Source organism: Triturus cristatus, chromosome 1_1 (assembly GCF_964204655.1).
Source record: "Triturus cristatus chromosome 1_1, aTriCri1.1, whole genome shotgun sequence".
NCBI classification, from domain to species: domain Eukaryota; kingdom Metazoa; phylum Chordata; class Amphibia; order Caudata; family Salamandridae; genus Triturus; species Triturus cristatus.
In genome coordinates this window covers 230,721,048-230,744,891 of record NC_140579.1, presented here as the reverse complement: position 1 = coordinate 230,744,891, position 23,844 = coordinate 230,721,048, and the positions used below count along the sequence as shown (strand labels likewise).

At 48.5% G+C, this 23,844-nt stretch overlaps 1 protein-coding gene across 1 annotated transcript in view; it reads left to right on the top strand.

The window, feature by feature from the left end:
- The window catches only part of CTSE (cathepsin E), a 326,557-nt gene that overhangs the window by 277,139 nt on the left and 25,574 nt on the right, over window positions 1-23,844 (top strand). Inside the window, 1 exon segment of the mRNA XM_085640901.1 lies at window positions 21,073-21,171. Within this exon segment, the coding sequence (XP_085497027.1) occupies window positions 21,073-21,171 (99 nt within the window).

Sequence of the window (23,844 nt, the reverse complement as noted above, 5' to 3'; positions counted from 1 at the left end):
AATGTCTGTGACATCAGTTTTTGACATGGACCCCTTAATGGAAATGTGTGTCATCTGTCCATTTCCAGATAACATGTGACCTGTGCGTCTAGACTCCCGCCAGCTGTCTGTATGAGATGACATCCTTCAAATGCTGATATGTGGATGTCTGTCACTCATGTAATGTGTCTGGCTTGTCACTTACACTGGCCAACAGCTATTTCATGGCATGTCACGTCAACATTGCCATGCAACTATTGTGGCTGGCTCTTCGTAGGAGTATCACCTGGCTGGCCCACGTGTCCTGGAGGTATTGCACAGCACAGACTCTGTATTAAGCAGATGTGTATTAGCTGTTGAACATGTGCTCACCTCAGTGACATTGGTGTGGTAATGTACTCACTCTTCGTTATTCCTTCCAAATCTCTGCAGGGCACCGCCTCTCCCCAGATGAATGCCAGACCTGGATGCCATGCGTGAACATGACTGCATACGCAGATACCGCTTCCCGCAAGAGTTGATAGAGGACTTGACCCGCCGGCTCGCACCACACCTCCAACCACAACACAGGTATCCTACAGCTCTGACCCCCAAGGTAAGGGTGATGGCAGCCCTACATTTTTCTTGCCACCGGCACGTTTCAATTGACCATAGCTGAAGTCGGTGGCATGTCCCAGACAATGTTCAGCCGTGTCCTGCATGATGTTATAGATGCCATGTTGGTGCACCTGGATGAATTCATCCATTTTCCCACTCGTGAGCAGTTGACAGGTGTCAAGGGTGAGTTCTATGCCTTGGAGGGATGCCTCATGTAATTGGGGCCATTGATGGGACACATGTGGCTTTGGTACCACCACAGGCACAGGAGGTAGCCTATAGAAACAGAAAACATTACCACTCCATTAATGCCCTTGTGGTGTGTCTTGCTAACATGCTGATTTCCCATGTCTGTGCACGTTTTCCAGGGTCCGCACACGATGCATACATCATGAGGCGTAGCAGGGTGCCAGAAATGATGCTGCAGCTGCACGCGGAACAAGCATGTCTTGTTGGTGGGTATACTTTGTTAGTCCTGTGTTCAGCGCTATCTTTGTATCTTACGGCATCTCCTGACCCACTTCTTCACATGATGTTTCCATGTAGGGGACTCTGGCCATCCCAACATGCCATGGCTGATGACGCATCTCCGCAACCCCAGAACAGCTGCAGAACACCGGTACAACGACACCCATGGGCAGAAGAGGCGCGTGATTGAGAGGATGTTTGGACTCCTGAAGAGCAGATTCCGGTGCCTCCACAACACCGGCGGCGCCCTCCCATATGCCCCGGTGAAGGTCTGCAAAATCTTCATTGTGTGCTGCATGCTGCACAACATGGCAGTGGAGAAGGCTGTGCCACTCATCCTTGATCCGGATGAGCAGGATCATCCACCCGTGGAGGATGAAGGGCTCGGGCACAGGGCAAGTGAGGATGAGGATGAGGACATCCGGAGTCAGCTTATCCACAACTTCTTCTCATGATGGTGAGTCCCGGTGTCTGAGTGTGCACGCTTTGAGCCTTGTGTGGCATGTGTTGCAATGTGTGTGTCGAGCTGACTGTGTGCTAAGTGACTTGGAGGTGTGTTCTGATGTGTCATTCAAGTGATGATGTCATTCCACACATATTAGCTGGGACACTAAATTTGTTAAGGGCATGGTGACAACATCATTCCTGTAGAGTACATGTACATGTCTGCGGATTACTAGCTCTTTGCTGAATTGTTGTGTATCTGTCCTCCCCAGGTTCTTGCGGCTGTCGTCTGCTCATGTCATAATTGCCCTCCTGCTATTCCTCATGAGTATTGCAACGTGTGCTGGATCAGAGTTACATGCACAGACATGGTGAAAAGTCATTTGGGGTAAGGAGTGCAGCAAGGCATTTTGTGGATGGTACGTGTTTGTGATATGTGGGGACTGCTCCTGTGCATGTTGTGTTACCATGCATACATGTCGACTCACCATGGGCCACATGACGTGTTGCATGGCTCCCATGAATTGATGGTCACCCTTCCTGACAGTCATCTGTAATGGTGTGTGGATTCTGATGAAGGCATCAATGTGTGTATAACGTCTCCAAGGAACATACGGGATGCTAATGGTGGACATAGTGTGGGACATCACCATATGAGGCTCAATGGGGAATTGTAGACTCTCCGTGTGCAGCAAGGGGTGTTGGGCTCAACCCCTTCACTTGTGTGCCAGCTCAGTAGGATTTACACATCTGTGTGTTGAAGGGGGTGTCCAGTGTAGGTCACACATGGTCAGCCAAATGACCTGTGAGTCTGTTCCAATTGATGCATTTCCCTTAGTGTGAGGCTGAGTAATAAAGGTGTTCGTCACACTCCAAGGTGCCTCATCTCTGTCAATGCAGGTCTCTTGCCACTTTGCATGCAGCATATCTGGCATAGTTGTGGAAGATTATGCATAGGAGTCCATGTGTAGTTTAGCAACATGCATGTATTGGGCATGAAGTACATGGTCGTGTATGTTTTTTGGCATGTTCGTCCACACAATGGGCATTCAACAGCTGCTGAGGGTGTGTCTCCTGTGCGCAGGTCGGCCTTCAGTTTCCTGATCCGGTGTCATGCTTCTTTGGTGATTGTGCATGCATTGTCTCTGGGTGTGCCATGTGACACTGGACACTCCTTACTTTACACACGCGCCTGTTGCAGATGTCCTTCTGACATCCTAGTCTATGTGTGCAAATTCTGTCATTTTGCAAGGAGATGCCGCCTTCTGCTGCGGCCCCTGCAGCAAGGGCCAACAGAGTATCCAGATTTGGCAACACACACGCCTCCAGGATGCTCCTCACTTCCTCCCTCCACCCATTCATTTTGCTGTCCTCAGCTTGTCTATGCCACTGTTGCCGCCATGCGGTGCCAAAGGCTGGACCATCAGCACATGCAAGGTGCACATTGCACCACCATCCTGTCCTTGCATTACCCACATCACACTACAGTCTGATGTATCAGCCACACTCCGAGCTATGTTCATCCGCACATCTAACGCCTGCTGTCAGACATACCCTGGGCACACACACGACACCTTTGCATACTGAGTGTGCAACTCCAACTGCCTACTGTTAGAATTGGGAATCTCTGGTTGGCACAGGTATGCACTTGTGACAAGCAGGGACTCTTACTTCTAAGTCAGAGTAAGGGGATCACCCTTTCTAATAACCCCTGCTCACCCTTTAGGTAGTGTGGCGCAAGCAGTCAAAACTATTCTCAGGGCGTCATAGGTTAAGCATTTGTGAACGCATACAGTAGTACAATGACACACCACAAATGGACACCAGTCAAGGTTGTATAAAAATAGGTTTCTTTATATAAGGCTTAGCACAAGACCAGAGTAACGAGTAAAAATGACCACAGTATTATTTTAAGGTCCAATGTTCTTGTAGGAAGGCTTAAAATACAATAATAAGCTTCTGCTAGTTAAAACACGCTTCTTTCACATAAGTACGCTTCTTTCAAGGCTCTGTACGGTTCGTACCTGGATGTGCGACTCATTGGTATTCAAAACAAGGGAAGTACGAGTCTAACAATCGTTGCGCACTCCGGGGTCCGTGGCATGCATGCTGCGGTGCGAACAGAACAAAGTACCTTGGTTTTGTAGGGTCCGCGACGGACAGTGCGGGACAAGTCGATGGGTCCGGGTCGTAGCTCGGCAGCGTATTCGGATGCTGGTCGGATCGCGGCGTCAGTACACGGCGTTGGTACGGGACCTTCAGGGATACGTTGCGGATGGCCCGGATCGGCTTGCAGAGTCCGTGGCGTTCGGTGTTCGAGCCGTACCTTCGGTGCGGATAGGCGGCGACACTTCTCGGCGAGCCGTACAGCGTACGGGAAGGATCTGTGTGATGCGGCTTCTCGGCTCTGAGTGCGGCACGGTGCAGTACGTCTTAGCAGCGTACGGACCGTACCTGCGGGACAACGAAGCTTGGGTCCGGCGTACAGGATTAGGCAGCCAGGGTTGTATGACTCACATCGGCGGGGAAGGTTAGGTGCGATGCGGCCGGGAGGGATACAGTGCGTACTAACGCTTTTAGATCAGCGTAGACACACGGTGCCGGGCGGCAAAGACACGGCTTCGCGGCGGATGGAGTACGGGTCGTACCAGGGCCAAATCCAGCGGGAAACAAGCAAGAATTGTCCAGGCAACTCAATTTTGGAAGGCAGGTGAGTCCAATGGTCCTGGGACTCAGTTCAGGGGGCAAGCTCTCTTCCAATCCCTTGGAGATTGTTGAAACAAAGTTGCAAAGTCTCTTTTAGTCCTTTCCTCTCCTTTCTCAGCAAGGCACCAACTGCAGGCCAATCCCCCAGGTTAGGGAAAGTTACTCATCCTTCAGCTTCTTCCAGGTCCTTCTAGTCAGGCTGAGTTTCTTCATGGTTCAAGGAGGGCTCCTACATTTATACCCAGTTTCTTTTGTCTTTACAGGCCAGGGGGGCCTTTGCCTAATCCCAGTCCAATTCTTTTCAGTGAGGAGCACTTTGTTGTTGGGACTCTGGCTTCTTCTTTCAGCAGGCAGGGCAGAGACATCAGACGCTCCCCAGGGGGTGGAGCCAGCATTGAGGTGGCAGAGCACGGCCCTATTCAGAGTCAAGGTGCACTCCTCCCACCCATCCTGGTGTAATCTCTCTATTCACCACCTGGCAGCCCCAGCCTGTCTCCTGGAACTTCCCAGCCCTGTCACCCAAGCAACACACAAAGAAGATAGCCCCCCCCTCCAGAGGCGGACTGAAATGGTTAGGCACGCAAAGGCTAACTTTCTAAAAGCAGCATTTGCAAACCCAGGATATTAAAATAACCTTTGCTAAAAGATGTATTTTATTATTCTGAGTTCAGGCATACTAAACATGAATTTCTACCATGCTTCCTGAGCCTGCTAGGATTGTAGAGTGTTATAATCTAGCAGCCCATTCTGGCCTATGGAGAGCAGGTAGCCTTACAATAGTGAAAAACGAAAATGGCTGTAATTCACTATTAGGACATGCCACACACTTCAGGGCATGTCCTACCTTATCCTTACAATGCACCCTGCCCTAGGGCCTACCTTAGGGGTGACTAACATGAAGGTAAGGGAAGGTTTAGGGACTGGCAAGTGGGGACACTTGCCCAAGCAGCATGACAGTACCAGACTGCATGCAGGTTCTGCAATTGCAGACCTTGGACACATTTTACCAGGCTGCTTCTGTGGGTGGCACAACCAGTGCTGCAAGCCCACTAGCAGCATTTGGATATACAAGCCCTTGGCACCCCTGGTGCACTCTACTAGGGACTGATAGTAAACCAAATAAGTCAAACATGGAAGTCAATTCACATAATACATTTTCCCATAGGGAGCACTTGCCCGGTGGCACTGGATGGCAGTGGCACAGGGCCCTGAGCAGCTAACACCAGCACAAAAATACATTGAGGCACAGACAACAATGGAAGGGTGACCGACGCCCATGGTGCCAGGTCTAACACGTGTCCCCTCCAGCTGAAATGTGGGGAGAACTACCCTACCCCAGGGAGTTCTCATCACTAAGGCGGAAAAATCTGGAAAGACCATCAGCGTTGGCGTTGTCTATACCGGGGCGATGTTCCACCGTGAAATCCATCCCCTGTAGGGAAATGGACCACCTCAACAACTTAGGATTCTCACCCATCATCTGCATCAACCACCTGAGGGGCCTGTGGTCTGTTTGAACCCGGAAGTGAGACCCAAACAAGTAGGGTCTTAGCTTCTTCAATGCCCAGACCACAGCAAATGCTTCTTGCTCAATCGCACTCCACTTTTGTTCCCGGGGAAGTAACCTCCTACTTATGAAGGCTACAGGTTGGTCCCAGCCCTCCTCAGTCATCTGTGAGAGAACAGCCCCTACACCATGCTCTGATGCATCTGTCTGCACAAGGAATTCTTTGGAGAAGTCAGGAGCCAAGAGCACGGGCGCCGTGCACATGGCAGTTTTCAGGGTGTCAAAAGCCTTCTGACAGGTGTCAGTCCATATCACTTTTCTGGGCTGCTTCTTCGAAGTCAGCTCTGTCAAGGGGGCAACAATGCTGCCATACCCCTTGACAAACCTCCTGTAGTACCCTGTGAGTCCTAAAAAGGCCCTCACCTCTGTCTGGGTCTTTGGGGGCTCCCAAGCCAGGATGGTTTCAATCTTGGGTTGGAGGGGCGCCACCTGGCCGCTCCCCACTTGGTGTCCCAAGTACACCACTGATCCCTGCCCGATCTGACACTTGCTTGCCTTGATCGTGAGGCCTGCCTTGCGCAGTGCCATCAACACTTCCCAGAGATGTTGCAGGTGTTCTTTCCATGTGCCACTGAACACTGTGATGTCATCCAGGTAGGCGGCGCTGAACTCGGTCAGCCCAGCCAACACCTGGTTGACCAACCTCTGGAAGGTGGCAGGGGCATTCTTCATCCCAAACGGCATAACCCGGAACTGGAAATGCCCATCTGGCGTGGAGAATGCGGAGCTCTCTTTGGCCCCATCAGTCAAGGCGATCTGCCAGTACCCAGACGTTAAATCAAACGTGCTGAGGTACCGTGCAGCCCCTAACCGATCGATGAGCTCGTCAGCTCTGGGGATGGGGTGTGCGTCAGACTTCGTGACTGAGTCCTCTGTAGTCCACACAGAACCGGAGTTCGGGTGTGGCACTCGGCGCGGCAGCCTTTGGGACCAAGACCACTGGGCTGGCCCAAGGACTGCTGGAGGACTCAACCACCCCTAGAGCAAGCATCTTTGAGACCTCCTCTTTGATGCAGGCTCTGACCCTGTCAGTTACCCTGTAAGCTTTGTGCTTCACAGGTAAGCTGTCTCCTGTATCCACATCATGGACGCACCAATCTGTGATACCAGGAACCAGGGAGAACAGGTCAGGAAACTGCCCCAGCAGCTGGCGGCAGTCATCCTGTTGCTCAGGGGTCAGGGTGGGTGAGAGGTTAACTCCCTCCATTGACCCGTCTCGCTCTGAGGCTACCAGGAGGTCAGGAAGAGGCACAGACTCGTCCTCCGTCTCATCATCTGTGGCCAAGAGCATGCCCACTTCGGACCTCTCCAATTGGGGTTTTAGTCGATTGACATGTAGGACCCTTAAGGGGTTCCTAGGAGACTGCAAGTTCACCAAGTAGGTGACAGAACTCCTGCGCTCCACAATCTCAAAGGGTCCTGTCCACTTGTCCTGGAGTGCACAGGGCTCCACAGGGGCCAGGACCCATACCTTTTGACCAGGTTGAAGCTCAACCAGAGTGGCCTTCTGGTCGTACCACCGCTTCATTTCCTCCTGGCTGGCTTCCAGATTTGCCTCAGCAAGTTGCCTGAAACGCCTAGTCTGGTTCCGAAAGGCCAGCATGTAACTATATACATTCTGGGGAGGTTTCCTGGGAGATTGCTCCCAGCCTTCCTTGACCAGACTAAGAGGTCCTCGTACTGGGTGGCCATACAGAAGCTCAAAGGGACTGAACCCCAGAGACTTCTGTGGCACCTCACGGTACGCGAAGAGAAGGCATGGTAAGAGGACGTCCCACTTACGCCTCATGGGCTCCTCAAGGCCCATAATCATGCCCTTTAGGGTACGGTTGAATCTCTCAACCAACCCGTTTCCTTGGGGATGGTAAGGGGTGGTGAACTTGTAGGTCACACCACACTCTTGCCAAAGAGATTTCATATATTTCGATATGAAATTGGTCCCCCTGTCAGACACCGCCTCTAGAGGGAATCCTACTTGTGAGAAAATTCCCATCAGTGCCCGTCCCACCACGGGGGCCGTCACTGTCCTTAGAGGGATGGCTTCAGGGTACCGGGTGGCATGGTCCACCAAGACCAGGATAAACCTGTTGCCCATGGCTGTCTTGGGGTCCAGTGGCCCCACAATGTCAATCCCCACTCGCTGGAATGGGGTACTGACCACAGGGAAAGGTTGGAGTGGAGCCCTCAGCTTCCTTCCACTCTTACCACTTGCCTGGCAAGTCTGGCATGTCCTGCAGTGAGTGTCAGAACTCCTGCGCATTTGAGGCCAATAAAAGTGGGTGACAAGCCTTTCGAAGGTCTTGTCCTGCCCCAAATGCCCTGCTAACGGAACGTCGTGAGCCAGCCCCAGTAGGAATGCTCTGAACTTCTGGGGTACCACCAGCGCATGGGCTGACCCAGGTTCAGCAACCTTAGGCTCTGAGTACAGGAGGTAGTTCTCCCAGTACTGGACTGATCACCATTGGCCTGGGCTGCAGCCTGCTGCCGCATACCCACTAGAGAGGGGCACTCCTTCTGCTCCCTGCAGAATTCCTCCCTGGTGGGGCCTCCTTCTTGCTGCCAATGGGTCAGCTCAGGCAGGTCCCCCAGTTCTGCTATCTGTTCCCCGGTAGGCTCCAGGGCATCCCCCTCAAGGTCTGCTTCCTCCTGGGCCGTGGGAACGTTAGGAGCCGGTTTCCCGTGCCTCCTGCGCCCTCTCACTAAGGCCGGTTCCTGGGCCTCTCCCTCAGGCTCCAGGGTCCCTTCAACACCCCTACTGGCTGCCATCGACCGGGTGGTCACGCACGCCCAATCAGGTAAACCCACCATCCGCAGGTGAGTTGTCTTCTCTACCTTTTCCCAAGGGGAGCTCTCCAAATCATTCCCTAGGAGACAGTCTACAGGCATGGCAGTTCTCACAGCGACTTGCAGAGTACCAGAGACCCCCTCCCCCACTCAAAGGGAACTTGAGCCATTGGACAATGACTCTGTGTTGTCAGCGTTGACAACACGGCAGAATGTGTGTGGGACCACCTGCTCTTGAGACACCAGGTGTTGCTTGACAGCAGTCACACTGGCTCCTGTATCTCTAAGAGCCCCCACCCTTTTGCCATTTATGGTCACCCACTGCCCATACTTTTGAGTATTGGGGGGCAGTTGGGCCTCAGCGACCATCTCACCGTCTCCTAATGAGACTAGGGTCATCTGGACGGGATCCCCCTCCCCTTGGACATCTACCTCCCTCCCAAAGGCTACACTAGCCACCTGCTTGGGGGGTGGAGCACCAGGGGTTGCTGGTTTACCAAACATGGGGCACTTGGGATCCATGGAATAGTGCCCCAGGTTGTTACACTTGTAACATCTGGGGGGCCCTCTTTGAACAGGGTTACCTGTCGGGGCCCCGGTCTGCTTCGGGGGTGGGGGTGGCTGAGAACCTTTCCCTTGGTTCCCCTGGGAATTACTTTGGGGTCCTCTGTAGAACTCCCTCTGTTTACCCTTGTCCCCCCCACTTTTCTGCTGGGGACCCTGACCACCTTTGGCGGGGCCTCCCACGGGACCCTTGTGGACCCTGGTGCTGATCCAGCGGTCCGCCTCCTCAGCAAGCTTCCTAGGGTTAGTTAGCTTGCTATCGATCAGGTGCTGGCATAGCTCAGGAAAACAATTATCAGACAAGTGCTCCCATGCAATTAGATCAAACAGCCCTTGGTAATCATTTATTTTGCTACCCTTCACCCAACCATCTAGCGCTCTGGAAAAAAAGTCACATATTCTACATAAGTGGTACCAGGCTTCTTGGTGCATTCCCTAAATCTTTGCCTGTACAATTCAGGAGTTAACCCATACCTTGTCATTAGAGCTTCCTTCATGTGTGGATAGGATGTGGTGACATCAGAGGGGAGATCTAACAGTGTGTCCCGCCCCTCACTCAGGAACCTTCCCCACAACCCCACTCCCCAATCTCTCTCAGGGACCCGGTGGGAGGACATGGCTACTTCATAGGCCCTGAACCACTGCCCAATATCATCCTGCTTGTAATACTCTTTCACCACATCTTTAGGAATGTGCACCCTCGACTGTCCAATGGTCCTGGGACTCATTCAGGGGCAAGCTCTCTTCCAAGCCCTTGGAAATTGTTGAAACAAAGTTGCAAAGTCTCTTTTAGTCCTTTCCTCTCCTTTCTCAGCAAGGCACCAACTGCAGGCCAATCCCCCAGGTTAGGGAAAGTTACTCCTCCTTCAGCTTCTTCCAGGTCCTTCTAGTCAGGCAGAGTTTCTTCGTGGTTCAATCAGGATCTGATTTCTTAGGAGCAGGGCTCCTACATTTATACCCAGTTTCTTTTGTCTTTACAGGCCAGAGGGGCCTTTGCCTAATCCCAGTCCAGTTCTTTTCAGTGAGGAGCATTTTGTTGTTGGGACTCTGGCTTCTTCTTTCAGCAGGCAGGGCAGAGACATCAGACGCTCCCCAGGGGGTGGAGCCAGCATTGAGGTGGCAGAGCACGGCCCTATTCAGAGTCAAGGTGCACTCCTCCCACCCATCCTGGTGTAATCTCTCTATTCACCACCTGGCAGCCCTAGCCTGTCTCCTGGAACTTCCCAGCCCTGTTACCCAAGCAACACACAAAGAAGATAGCCCCCCCCCCTCCAGAGGCGGACTGAAATGGTTAGGCACGCAAAGGCTAACTTTCTAAAAGTAGCATTTGCAAACCCAGGATATTAAAATAACCTTTGCTAAAAGATGTATTTTATTATTCTGAGTTCAGGCATACTAAACATGAATTTCTACCATGCTTCCTGAGCCTGCTAGGATTATAGAGTGTTATAATCTAGCAGCCCATTCTGGCCTATGGAGAGCAGGTAGCCTTACAATAGTGAAAAACGAAAATGGCTGTAATTCACTATTAGGACATGCCACACACTTCAGGGCATGTCCTACCTTATCCTTACAATGCACCCTGCCCTAGGGCCTACCTTAGGGGTGACTAACATGAAGGTAAGGGAAGGTTTAGGGACTGGCAAGTGGGAACACTTGCCCAGTCAGCATGACAGTACCAGACTGCATGCAGGTTCTGCAATTGCAGACCTTGGACACATTTTACCAGGCTGCTTCTGTGGGCGGCACAATCAGTGCTGCAAGCCCACTAGCAGCATTTGGATATACAAGCCCTTGGCACCCCTGGTGCACTCTACTAGGGACTGATACTAAACCAAATAAGCCAAACATGGAAGTCAATTCACATAATACATTTTCCCATAGGGAGCACTTGCCCGGTGGCACTGGATGGCAGTGGCACAGGGCCCAGAGCAGCTAACACCAGCACAAAAATACATTGAGGCACAGACAAAAATGGAAGGGTGACCCACGCCAATGGTGCCAGGTCTAACACCTACACTGCGCTGCCCCGCCTTCCAGGCCCTGTCACACCAACAAGGTCACGTCCCTAATACTCCCCACCGGCTCTGTAGCCCAGCAAGGGCATGGGAGTGGGACTCAAGGCTTCAGCATGTAGTATGGTGTCATCGTCTGGGACATGGCACAGGTATCATCTCTCAGCATGTCAATCTACAGAGTGTCCAGGACCCCCCTCTCCACCATCACATGCGCACAGCACCTCATCATCAGCTCGTATGCCATTGACAGCCAGGTGCTCCTCACCCTCAACAAAGACACAGACATTGGCAGTTCCATCATTCAAGGATGCATGAGATCTATTGATGAATGGCTGCACACGAGCCACCTGAGGCTGGACTTGTACAGGACTGAGGTGAACATCTGAGGATTGTCCCCTTCCAGCTGGGTCAAGTGCCTGTGTCCCACCCGCAAGAGCCCTGCACAAGCACCCAGTGGCCATACACACAAGATGGTGTGCATCATGTTTGGCTCGCTCACATATGCCATCATAGTCCACAGCATCTGTACCTCTTGCTGCAACGCCCTCTGCATTATGCACATGATCCACAGATATATCCACTCCAAGATAAGACAGACCATCCCCCAGGTCCATGACAACATCCGTGTCAAATACTGCCCTGCCCTCTACGGAGCAAGTACATCCAAACTCCCAGGAAACTGGTCCACTTCCAGGGTGCATCTGCACACCTCAGATTCAACACCCTGCGCCCCAGCCACCTCACCGTCCACCATGGATAGCTGCAATGGATCACTGTCTGCTGCAGGGTGACCTCTACACTCCCCACCCACACTCAGGAGGCAATCCACAACCCCGACCCCAACCAACCTTGTACGTCTGTCATCCTAGATCCCGTTGGGCCATCTCCGTGCATCCAACCTTGCCCTGGCCACCGTTCTTCACATCCACCGTACCTGGGCACACATACCTGGGACTCCCTCCCCGGGAACCTCCACATGAGCCATGACCTCTACGCCTTGATGATGATCTCCCAAATAGGTCTCTCCGCACAGTTTAGCAAGCCCCCCCTCAGCAGCCAGAGGCCATCACAGGTGAGTGTTGTGCTCCATGCCTACATTGAATGATACCTTGTGACCCATGTGTGTCCTGTACCAGACTCTGATCCCAGTGTATGGATGGCTGGAGTTGGTTCAACACTCAGCCATAGTTTGACATTTCCACACACATATGTCGTTGAATGATGCAAAATGACAGGAACGTCTCATGTCCAAAGTGAAATATTTATTTACGGTGGGGTAAGTGGTTTGGTAGATCCAATTGGGTGCTGTCCCGGGGTAATAGAATCCAAAGTTCACAGGGGGAGATGGTATCCTTGGCATTGGAAGTCATCAGAGTCCAGAGCACAGTGTTGGTCATCATTGGTCAGACTGTGACCAGAAAGTCCATGTGGCAGAGAATGTCATTGGATGAGGTGCTGCTGTTGCGCCAGAGGGCCAGGTGCCAGGCCAGGTGACCTGGGAGATGGGGATGGTCCGCTGACTCTCACGGTCTTTTCCGTGGACGACCCACCTTCCTCCGGGGAACCTCAGATGCAGGGGACGCACCGTCAGATGAATCCTCCTCCTCCTCCCTCCCTGTGTCTGGTGCTGGTCTATGCCTGGTGGCACAGGGAGGGTTTGCCAGGCTTTGGGCGATCTGACGGAGTGATTGGCTCACGTCCCTGTGCACCGCCAGGAGGTCAGCCAGTCTTGCCTCCATCCGTCCTTGGTGTTGTTGATGACTGGTATGATGCTCGACCTGCAGGTTCTTAATGTCATCGAGGGTCCCCTGCATCTCGGAGAGTCTTGACACGACCTGGTTGATGCCTCTGGTGTCACGCCGGCATGAGTCCAGGATGTTGTGCATGTGTGACATACCGGTGTCCTGAGCTGGCTGGTCAGGTTCGCGCCTCCGCCTGCCTCCACTCCCACCACCCCTGCCCACTTGAGCCTGGCCTGCCCTTGTGGGCACATCGGGTCTACGGGACCCCTGAGGGATGGCATTTGCAGGGTTGCCTGCCTCCTCCTGGGTGCCCGGAGAACCTTGTCCCTCCTGGTCAGACTGGCTCTGTTGTTCAGTGTGAGCAGGGCTCCTGGGTGTGTCCTGGGATGTGGCAGGAATGGGGGGGTGGTTGGCACAGATGTACCTGACGCAGGTGCTGCAGGGGCTTGGGCACCAGAGGGTCCAGGTTGGTCGGGGTCATCCACGGAGTGGTGAGAGTCGTCGCTGCCGGTGGGATCGTCTTCACGCGGTGCCTGGGACTGTGATTCTTCCCCCCAGTGTTGTGGGGAGATCGACGACGTTGCCCTGTGTGTGAGAGAGAGACAATGTTCATGGTGTTTCATGCGACATCTATGTTTCATACATATTCAAGTTGACACATTTCCTCCAGGTAGTTGGATGTGCCTAGCATTCCTCTCAATGTCCACTTGGGGATGGGTATGTTGCGGGGGACAGATTGGGATGTTCTCCTGAGTGTTTGACCTGTAGATTGTTTGCTCTGATGCTTATTTCGCTCTGGATCGGTCTTGTTGTGTCACATGTCCATTGTGGGAGTGTGTAAATCCGTTGCCTGCCTCGGGTGTGTGTGCTTGTGTTAGGGGGGGGGTTGTGACCGGGCCTGCTGTTGTGTGTAGTGTGAGTTGTCATTGGGTCTCCCAGGTGATGTGTCTGTCCCCTCATGGTGCATGCTGGCATGACAGTGAGTGTGAGTTCCTGTGCTAGATACCTGTGCTTGTGGAGTTGGTGTTTGAGTGTACAGTGGTCCCAGGAGGGCCTTGTGCTGCATACAGCAGTGCCAAGTGTCATCTACCTTGTCAGTACTTTGCCAGTCCCTGTGCATTGTGCATGGTTATGTACCTATGCCATATGGGCTGAGGGCATTGGTGTCTGCGTCTTATTTTCACAATGTGTTGTGTGGGGCCCACACTCCCAGCCTCCTGGACATCCAGTCTTGTGTTTGTGGTTGTTGTAGGCTTGGACATGGCCTTGCCTTGATTTGTGAAGGGTGCATGGTGACGTTAGTGGCATGAGCGTGGTTTTTGAGTGTGGTTGTTTGCGGTAAGTGCTTGGGGGAAGTTGCGTGCATTTGGTGTATATGTGGTGTGGACCCCATTGCCCCCATGTTACGTAAGTTGTTTGTGTACTCACCAGGCTCTGCGACTCCTTCGACTCCGTGTACTTCCACTGGCGGTAGCAGGGCCATCACCTTCTCCTCCCAGGGATGGTAGTGTACGGGTCTGCGGGGCGGCCCACCTCCAGTGATGTTAGTCTGGGCATATTCTTCATTCATTTTCCTCTTGACCGCCCTGCGCAGATCGTACCACCTGGCTTGGCATTCATGCCTGGTCCTTCGGATGGGCGCAACAGCATTCACCTTGTCGACAATCCTCTGCCACATGGCAGATTTTTCAGCTATGCTGGTCTGTCTGACCAATGTTCCAAACAGCTGTGGCTCGACTCTGATGACTTCGTTGACAAGGAGGTCCAGCTCCGCCGTTGTGAACTTTGGATTCTTGTCTGTGGGCATGGTGTGGGGTGTGGGTGTGGGTGTGGATGGTTGTGGGTGTGTGGGTGTGAATGTGACGGTGTGTGTGTGTGAATGTGAAGAGGGAGATGTTTGTGGAGGAGGTTGTGTGAAGGTGTGTGAGTGAAGGTGTAGTGGAGGTATGAGTGATGTGGAGTAGTTTCTATGTGGAGTTGTTTCTCAGTGGGGTCTGGCAGCAGTGGGTCTGTTGCAAAGGCTCATGGGTTGTGTGTGTGGGCCCTTTTTATTGGTCCATTTTTGGGTGTGGCTGTGTTTGAATTTTGGTGGGTGTGTTATAAGTGGTGGTTGTGATTTGGGGCCTCTGTTTGCCTGTTTGGATGTGTCAGGTCAGTCATTGAGATGTATTTTGTCATGTAGACGTGTTTTGTGGTGTTGTGCGAGTCGAATTGACCCTCCTTGTGCTGTTTTACAGTGTCCTGGTTCTGTAAGAGTCATTTTCGCGTAGGTACGATCCGTACATACGCGATGCTGGGTGAGGGTGCTGGGGTACGGTGTTGGAGTGCGGCGCGTACATGCGGTGGGGGTTCGGTGCGTACACGTGCGGCCCTGGGGTACGGCGCGTACATGCGGAGGTACGGCACGTACATGGGGGAAGGCGCGTACATGGGTGGGGGGCGCGTACATGGGGGGAGGGTGCGTACATGCAGTGGGGGTACGGTGTGTACAGGTGCGGCCCTGGGGTACGGCGCGTGCATGCGGAGGTACGGCGCCTACATTGGGGGGGTAAGGCGCGTACATGCGGTGGGGGTACGGTGCGTACACATGCGGCCCTGGGGTACAGCGCGTACATGCAGAGGTACGGCGCGTACATGGGGGGGTACGGCGCGTACATGCGGTGGGGGTACGGTGCGTACACGTGTGGCATTGGGGTATGGCGCGTACATGCGGAGGTACGGCGCGTACATGCGGGGGTGATGTGCCTACAGGGGGGGGTGCGGCGCATACATGGGGGGGTACGGCACATACAGGTGCGGGGCTGGGGTACAGTGCGGACAGGGGGGGTAAGGTGCATACATGGGGGGTTACGGCGCGTACAGTTGCGGAGCTAGGGTACAGTGCGGACAGGGTGGTGTACGGTGCTGACATATTTGGGGGTGGGGTGGGCTGTACGGCTCGTACACGGGCATGAGTTTACCCGTGTACATGTGTGCTACTGCGTTGGCTCTGTACAGGCCTTTTTACGTGCGATTGTGTATTCGGACGGACGGTCGGGATCGTACTTGCGCGCTCGGACTTGTGTTTTACGATTTGCACGTAAAAATGTCCCGCTCACTCTCGTACACTTTTCCCAACGATATTCACACGTGAACACTTTCCGACGCACTCTCGTAGACTTTTCCCAACGCTATTCGTAGTTATTTTTCACGGACGAATCGTACTTGGCCGTTTGTACGGTGCTTCTACGACTCGTACGTAAACAAATACGGATACGGGTCGTACGCAAATTATTTTTAACGGATCGGAATCGGCACCTTAGTGGTAAAATATTTTAATAACATTTATTAATTTAAAAATAAATGTCGCTTTTTTTCAAAAATGGTAAATAATTTTATTTAACTCTATACCTAACTTCGTTAGTTTTTAAAACATATTAAGAAAAAATAAACATTTAACTGTAGGTGGGATTTGTTTGACGATATTGTTTAAAAAACTTTTTTAAATTTAATACATATAAATGAATGTAAGAAATAATTATTAATTTAAAGTTTCTACTAGTAGGTTAATAGTTTAAAGTTACTACTAGTAACTTTTCACATGTACGTGGATGTCTGCACCTCCTGGGCACAAATCTCTGTATGGTAAAATATAGGTACACATTTATTAAACTTCAACAAAAAATAGAACAGAATATTTGAATGTAAAATATTAATGTTAAATATTGTTATATATTTATTTTAATTGTAGAACAATGTAAAAATGTTATAGCATTGACAACTTAGTTTAAAATGTAATTATTGTGACTGTATTAAATCAAATTAAAATTATTTTCTGAAGTTTAAATTAGAAAAACAAAATCTCACCTAAAGTACAATATCTAAATATTTATTATGTATTAAAATTATTAAAAGTAATGAGTAGCATCCAAAGAAATGTAGCTATATTTGAATAAAAATGAACGTCACGTTGATTTAAAAAGGTTATCAAATATGGCAATTTACAATTTAAAAATATATTCATTTTTAGATAATTTTCACAAATTAACATAGAGCATAATATTACTGAAATAATGGCTCTAATTACAAATGTATTTGGACTATGGAAAGTCCATCTACCTAGGTTTTGGTAATCTTTGATAACCGTGCATTGCATTATTCATTCAACCTCTCCAGCATTTATGGCATCCTGATTCCAGCTAAGCATCCCGAAATGCTCACTATGCTCCCCTGACAAATATTTGTTGAACACTCTTGAGGATAAAAATGCCTCGTTTGACAACAGGCATGCCTTGGTCACTGCTGTAAAACAGTGTAACAACTTTCATTTGAAATTACGGGCGCTTTCTTCTCTTCTCTGTTTTTTCAGAAAAGATTTTAAAATCATCTTTATTAACTATTAATATTTCACGATGTTTTATTTGTTAATAGCCCTATTGTGTCCTCAATAGAACTGTGAAACCTTGGTGTATGTGTGCTACATTTAAATAAAATATACCGTACCATACCATACCACCAGTTGCAACTTGGTTTGCAACTTAATACCTATCAGGTGGATCCATCTCAAAGGTGAAATCCTCAGCCGATTCTGGTGTGCCTTTTTAGTGCCTTTTTTGTCAACAACACTTTGCATTCAGCCAGGGCCGGACTGAGAACACAAGGCAGCCCTGGCAATATTATCAAACCAGTCCCTGAGTGGGGAGAGGAGGGCTGAGGGCTGGGCGAGGGTGCAAGTGTGAAGCACTGTTGCTTAACTAAACTGGCCCCCAGCACTGCTGCTTTTGTTACTGGGGGCTGATATTGCAGCACTGCTGCATAACCAGGCCCCACCTCTCCAAAACCAGCCCCCACCCTTCCAGCCTCCGGGGAAACGTCCAATGCCCACTACCGCCAGTCCTTTCCTAGATTTAGTGGTTTACGAGTCCATACCAGCAATGTTAACAGGGAAGCTGTAAGTGTCACATGTAACATGGCACCACCTAACAGCTTTTCACTGACTGTGTAAATGTATACTCCAAAGACAACTTGTGTCTGGCCGCTTTTTCTTGATGCTGAAAACAAACAGTTTGACCCTCAGTTCGAGTGGCCTGTGGAGGATGTGAGCATTATCTGGGGATATTTGGATCTTCTTTTCCAGGGAGCAAATGACCTGTCTGACTTTTGGATCAACGTTGCTGGGAACAAATACTGCAGTTCTGCTTCTAAAGGGGCGCAGTGGCACCAAGAGTCCCAGGACCTACACTTACGGCTTGGGGTGCCACAGTGGAAGAGGTCAGACTTTCAGCTTTCTTTCAGGTGTAACACCAGCTGTGCTTCTGCCCTCTCACAGTCGCTGCAGAGTGAGTGACGCAGAGGAGCAAAGTGGTTCCAGATTCTTTTGCTCCGCAAGTTTTCGAGTTGACTTCAAGGACTACACAGTTGTACAACATCACCATTTATGTTTCTCACCTATGAGACCGCTTTTATCAGTGTGCAGGCAATAGCCTATTGTGGACCATTGAGCTTTAAGTAGGATGTAAGAGGTGAGATGGGGTGGTGGGAGGGTAAGGGCATCTAAAAGAAGTGTAGCCTAAGTAATTAAGGGTATGTCTTAAAACATGTGAACTATAATCCTGTACTTTACTCTGCATGGTACCTGGCCAGCATATAAGTGCCTCTTTGCACAAAAGCAAACATATGCATAAAATAAGACAGGCCTATTGGCCCTGTTAGTGCTTGTTAGTAGTTCAGTATTAATGAGTAACACAATGATTTTGCTTTAAATAATTAGAATTGGTAATTGGTACGATTGGTTATATCTTGTGTTGCTCTTGACATACCATCAAATTGCCAATTCCGTGGCCTCTTGTAAGTGTTGACCAGTTCTAAATAATTTCTACACAATGTAGTTGCTGGTATATGGGTTTTTATATATCTACTGAACTTGTAAAGTTTATTTCGATGTCATCTTGGAACTTGTTATTGGTGTCTATTGCATTCTGCTCCCGGTTTTATTTAGCTGGTACCTTTGCCATTGTTTTACCACTGTACATACATAAGCCAACATCCAATTCAAATATTCTGCAGCTGGATCCAGCAGACACCCTTTGTAACCCGTCAATTACCAGTGTGTTTATGCAGGGTTGGTTAAGATCCGATAGGAGCAACATGCTTCTGATGTCCTGGGAACACCACCTAAAATATTGAAGGAAGTAAGAAAGCTCGGAATGACCATGGACTGCAGGCTATCGATGAATGCCCAAGTGGACAAACTAGCAAGATCAAGCTTTGTTACTATAAAAACTCTGCGCCTAATCTTCCCACATTTGTGATTTCCACACAAGGTCCAGACTACCATCTCCCTTGTTCTGTCCAAACTTACGACAATAGCCTCTACCACAGATCACCTTTAACAACCATGAAAAGACTACAACCGATTCAGAACTCTGCTGCAAGACTACTCTTAGATATAAAACCGCGAGACCACATCTCTCCTGCCTTGAATGCCCTACATTGGTTACCGGTTGCCAGAAGATCCATGTTTAAGCTGCTTTGTATCACCCACAAAATGATACATGGAACGGGAACGCTCTTCATCATGAATAAAATCACCAACCACATTCAACAAAGGAACCTCCGCTCTAGAGTGGCACCTCGCCTCAAAATCCCAAGATACAAGAAAAAAACAATGGGTGGCACATCATTATTTGTTCAAGCAGTCAAACTGTGGAACTCTCTACCCCATCATAAGATACACGGATAACCACCTTATCTTCAGAAAACTATTCAAGAATTGGCTCTTCAACCACATAACCACAATACGCAAACAGATAGAAATATACAGCATATCTCTATATATAAACATGTATTTGCACTATATATATGTACCTATATATGTGTATTGCTTTGTATAAACATGTAGAATACTTATGTTTAAAATAATTGTTATATATAGATATTCCGTAGCTCTGCTTAACAAATGTACATAATACTGATAGTTACGTTATCCAATGTTTTTTTAACATGTATATAAGTGACTGCATAAATAAGTAAATATTTTTATCTAACTATTTATCTACAATTGCTTCACTGTTGATCTAAAACAAATATATAAATAAATACAACTAATTTAAAGTACAACACTTGAAAGCCAGATTTTATTTAATGCATCTTTAATCTACATCTACTACCTTCCTTTATACATCTTCCATGTACTTATGGATCTATATCTTTATTACTTTTGGATCTATATATTTATCACTTTTACTTATTTATTAATTTTCTTCTAATGCAGCATAACCAATGCACTTCCCTATTTTTCACCCTATACAGCTCTCAATCTATCCTCTAGCTCAACTCTCTGACTCATCCCAAACCTCTTTCTACTACTCTTTCCATTGCACCAGCCTTTCCCACCCTTTACCGCTATCAATATATTCATTACCTCCACTCTCTCATTCATCCCAAACCCCATACCACTACTATGATCCCCAAAATAAATAACCCTTTCGAGACTCTTCCCTACTCCACCCCTCCTTGCATCATCTCATACCTCTTTTACTAGTCCAATCTCCCAAACAAGTCTTTCTAAACCCTCCCTCTGACTCCTCCCCCTCAAGCTTCCTTTTACTCATCCCTCTCTGCCTCCCTTTTACTCAAGCCCAAGCCTCCTCCTACTGCTATGAGCTCCAAAAAATAAAAACAATTCAAATTCCTTCTCTTTAGTCCCTCCTCTATCCTTTTCAATCCAAATAACAGACTAACATGTCCAACATTGAAATTAATGTCATATTTCACTATTCTAATTCACCACTAACATTGTGTGGGTTCCAGAATAGCGTGCTACTCGCCGAAAAAACACTTCAACCCCCCTATCAGGGGTAGTAGGCGCTATATAAATGCACATCTTTTTTCCTTTCTCTGTCCCTCCACTATCCTTCTGAATCCAAATAATCTGACTAACATATCTACCACTAAAATTACTTAAATATTTTCACTATACTAATTTACCACTAATCCTTTATGGGTTCCGAAGTAGCGTGCTGCTTGCCGAAAAAGCACTTCAACACCTCATCAGGGTTAGTAAGCGCTATATAAATGCAATTACAATACAATACAATGTTGCACTATTCTGTCGAATTTCAGTAGGGTTTGCTTGATTAACTCTCAAAAGGTGTGTTTTTTTCTGATGTTAAAAATGTCTTGGTGCAATCGCTTGTGTTTATCTGTGTTATTTTTTTTACAGTACGAAGTGGACTGTAATAACCTGGATGAGATGCCAGATATCACCTTTACCATCAATGGCTTTGACTATACTATCACGCCTGAGAAATACACATTGTCGGTAAGAGATTTGATGATTCAATATACCTAGACCGCTCTGAATTAGAACAAATAACTGTCTGATCTATGGCCCCCAGTTCATACTCTACCCTTCTCAGTGCTCTTTTGATTACTGTCCTCCTCTCAGAACTCTTTAGGATGATGCACACTTTTACTTACTTATTTTTAACCCTTTTGCTGTTTACTATCCTTTCTGGATTCTTCAGTCTCCTATTCTTATCCTTCCTGACTGTGCTGGTACTTCCTCCCTCTGCCTGTTGCCCCTATTTTGTCACAACTATGTTGCTTTCCTCTCCACCTGTATATAACTACTTCTCGTCATGCTGGCTTAACTCACTCTAGCACTGTATGCTCTAAGCATTAACTCCTGTATTTATTGCTTCTTATATGTTCCTACTCTTTATTTGTAGCTTACTCCTGTTGGTTTTTTATATGAGGTGTGTGTGCTTTCTGAAACATATATAATTATTGCCTCTAGCATTAAGTGTGTGTCCTTTCATCACCCTGGGCCTCATGTAGGAAGCCCAATACCGGTCGGTACCGACCGGCATTTGGGCTTTTGAGATGTAGGGGGCTCATTTCATGATTCGGTATTTACCGAATCGGTAAAATTACCGAATCGGTAATTTTACCGATTCGGTAAATACCGAATCATGAAATGAGATGTAGGGGGAGTGTGTCGTGGGTGTGGGGATTCGTTATTTACCACCAACTAAAGGTTGGTGGTAAATGACGAATAGGTGAAAAAAAGCATTTTTGTGCACGTTTAAGTGTGCAATGTGGCAGACATACATGCCCTCAGGGCATGTATGTGTGCCACATGTGCACACATGCAGGAATCAGGGGTGCAACAGGGTGTCAATGTGACACCCTGCCACCCTTGAATGTGCTCCCCCCATTACCGAATCGGTATTTACCGATTCGGTAATGAGGCATACCTTCCCATTGAGGAATCAATGGGAAGGTATGCCTCATTACCGAATCGGTAAATACCGAATCGGTAATATTTACCGACTTTTTACCTACATTGCATTTACCACTTCATAAATACCGAATCGGTATGATTCGGTATTTATGAAGTGGTAAATGTAATTTACCTACATGAGGCCCCCTGTAACTTATTTTTCCTTTTATGTTACATTTTCTTATACAGATTTCTTTTCCTCCTGCACTTATACTGTATTTGATGTTTTATTCTCCGACTAGTTTTGTTATATACTGTATTTGATGTTTTATTCTCCGACTAGTTTTGTTATGTTTTTTATTATGACTTGTCATTTGCTACACTACTTACTGCTTGCTTCCCTGTGCATATTTTTCTATTATATAACACTCTAAAATCCATGGGCCTTGTTCTCTCTCTCGAATATCACAATATAAACACCTAATACAGTATAATTCCATGCATTATTTGTCTTACAACTACAGGCGTGAACAGCACTTCTGCAGTGCTCGTATAATTAGAGGTACTCAAGTCTACAGATAAGGCATTTTCATTGGGAGCAATTCTCATTCCTGGAGAAATTATTGTCAGTTAATGCAAATGTTTATTTTCAAACATCATGGGTATGTCTGATGTACCCACACTTCCTTTAGCTACCAGCTCACTCTCACCTTAAGGGAGTTCTTCAGGTCTGTAATAGTAGAACTCAATGTGCCATTGTACTGCTTATGGCAATGGTGTGACCGTTTAACTGAAGCAGTACTGAGACAGGCTACGAATGTATTGTTTATGTTTATTTTTAAAGCAGTCTTTCTACTGTCTTCATTTTGGAGAGGAAAACTGAGAGATGCCAGATATACAGAACAGCACAGATGGCACTAAACAGGAAATAGGAATGCTCTAAAAGTTTTTCTAAAAGATTGATAACCCACAAATGATGGAATGGCTTGTGCAAGTTATCGAAAGCGTTTCAGCTTGGGTTGTGAATGCCGCCCACTGGCTTTATACTTTCTAACATTGGAAATGCACATCAGTTAAGCAGCCAACGAACAGGGGTTTTCGGCTTATCTACGGTCAGTGAGGGAATTTCTGCACTAAAGAATATGGACCCCAGCCAAGTTACCCTCGTGGGTGATAGCAACTTTACAAATACATATAACAAAACATGAATACTGAACCCAAGAATATCGGGAGACAAAAATATCATGGACAAAATATCCAACAACAAAATATTGAAAGGGAAGCGCATATGGGGGTGCTAGTGAGCTCTACTCCAAGATGGCCGCTCTGTAGCGAGGCTCCAATGGCGGGACGAGTGATCTGGCATTAATCCGCTTTTCCAGTCATCACAACAGCCACAAATCAGCGCGGATCTGACTGGGGAGACTGCAGCATTAAGCGTGGTGACTCCCACAGTCAGTGGCCTCGGGAGCACGAGTTACTTACCGAACACTGAGCTGCGGAGCTCTGGCCTGGTACGGAGACTACAACAATAATAACAGAGCTGTTCCTATATGTGAGGGAAGAAAAGGGGAGGAATGTGTTCACGGACACTTAAAATATTGGATATTGAGGCCCTCACACAAACTCAAGGGTATCGTAATTCACGTTACCCCTTCGAATGTATTGCATCATCATCGGGCTGCTCCTGCGTCGAGTCGGCTGGTGCAATACCCGACGGGCTCTTGTTTAAGGAGCACTTTTATGGAGATCTTTTTAATCCAATGAAGC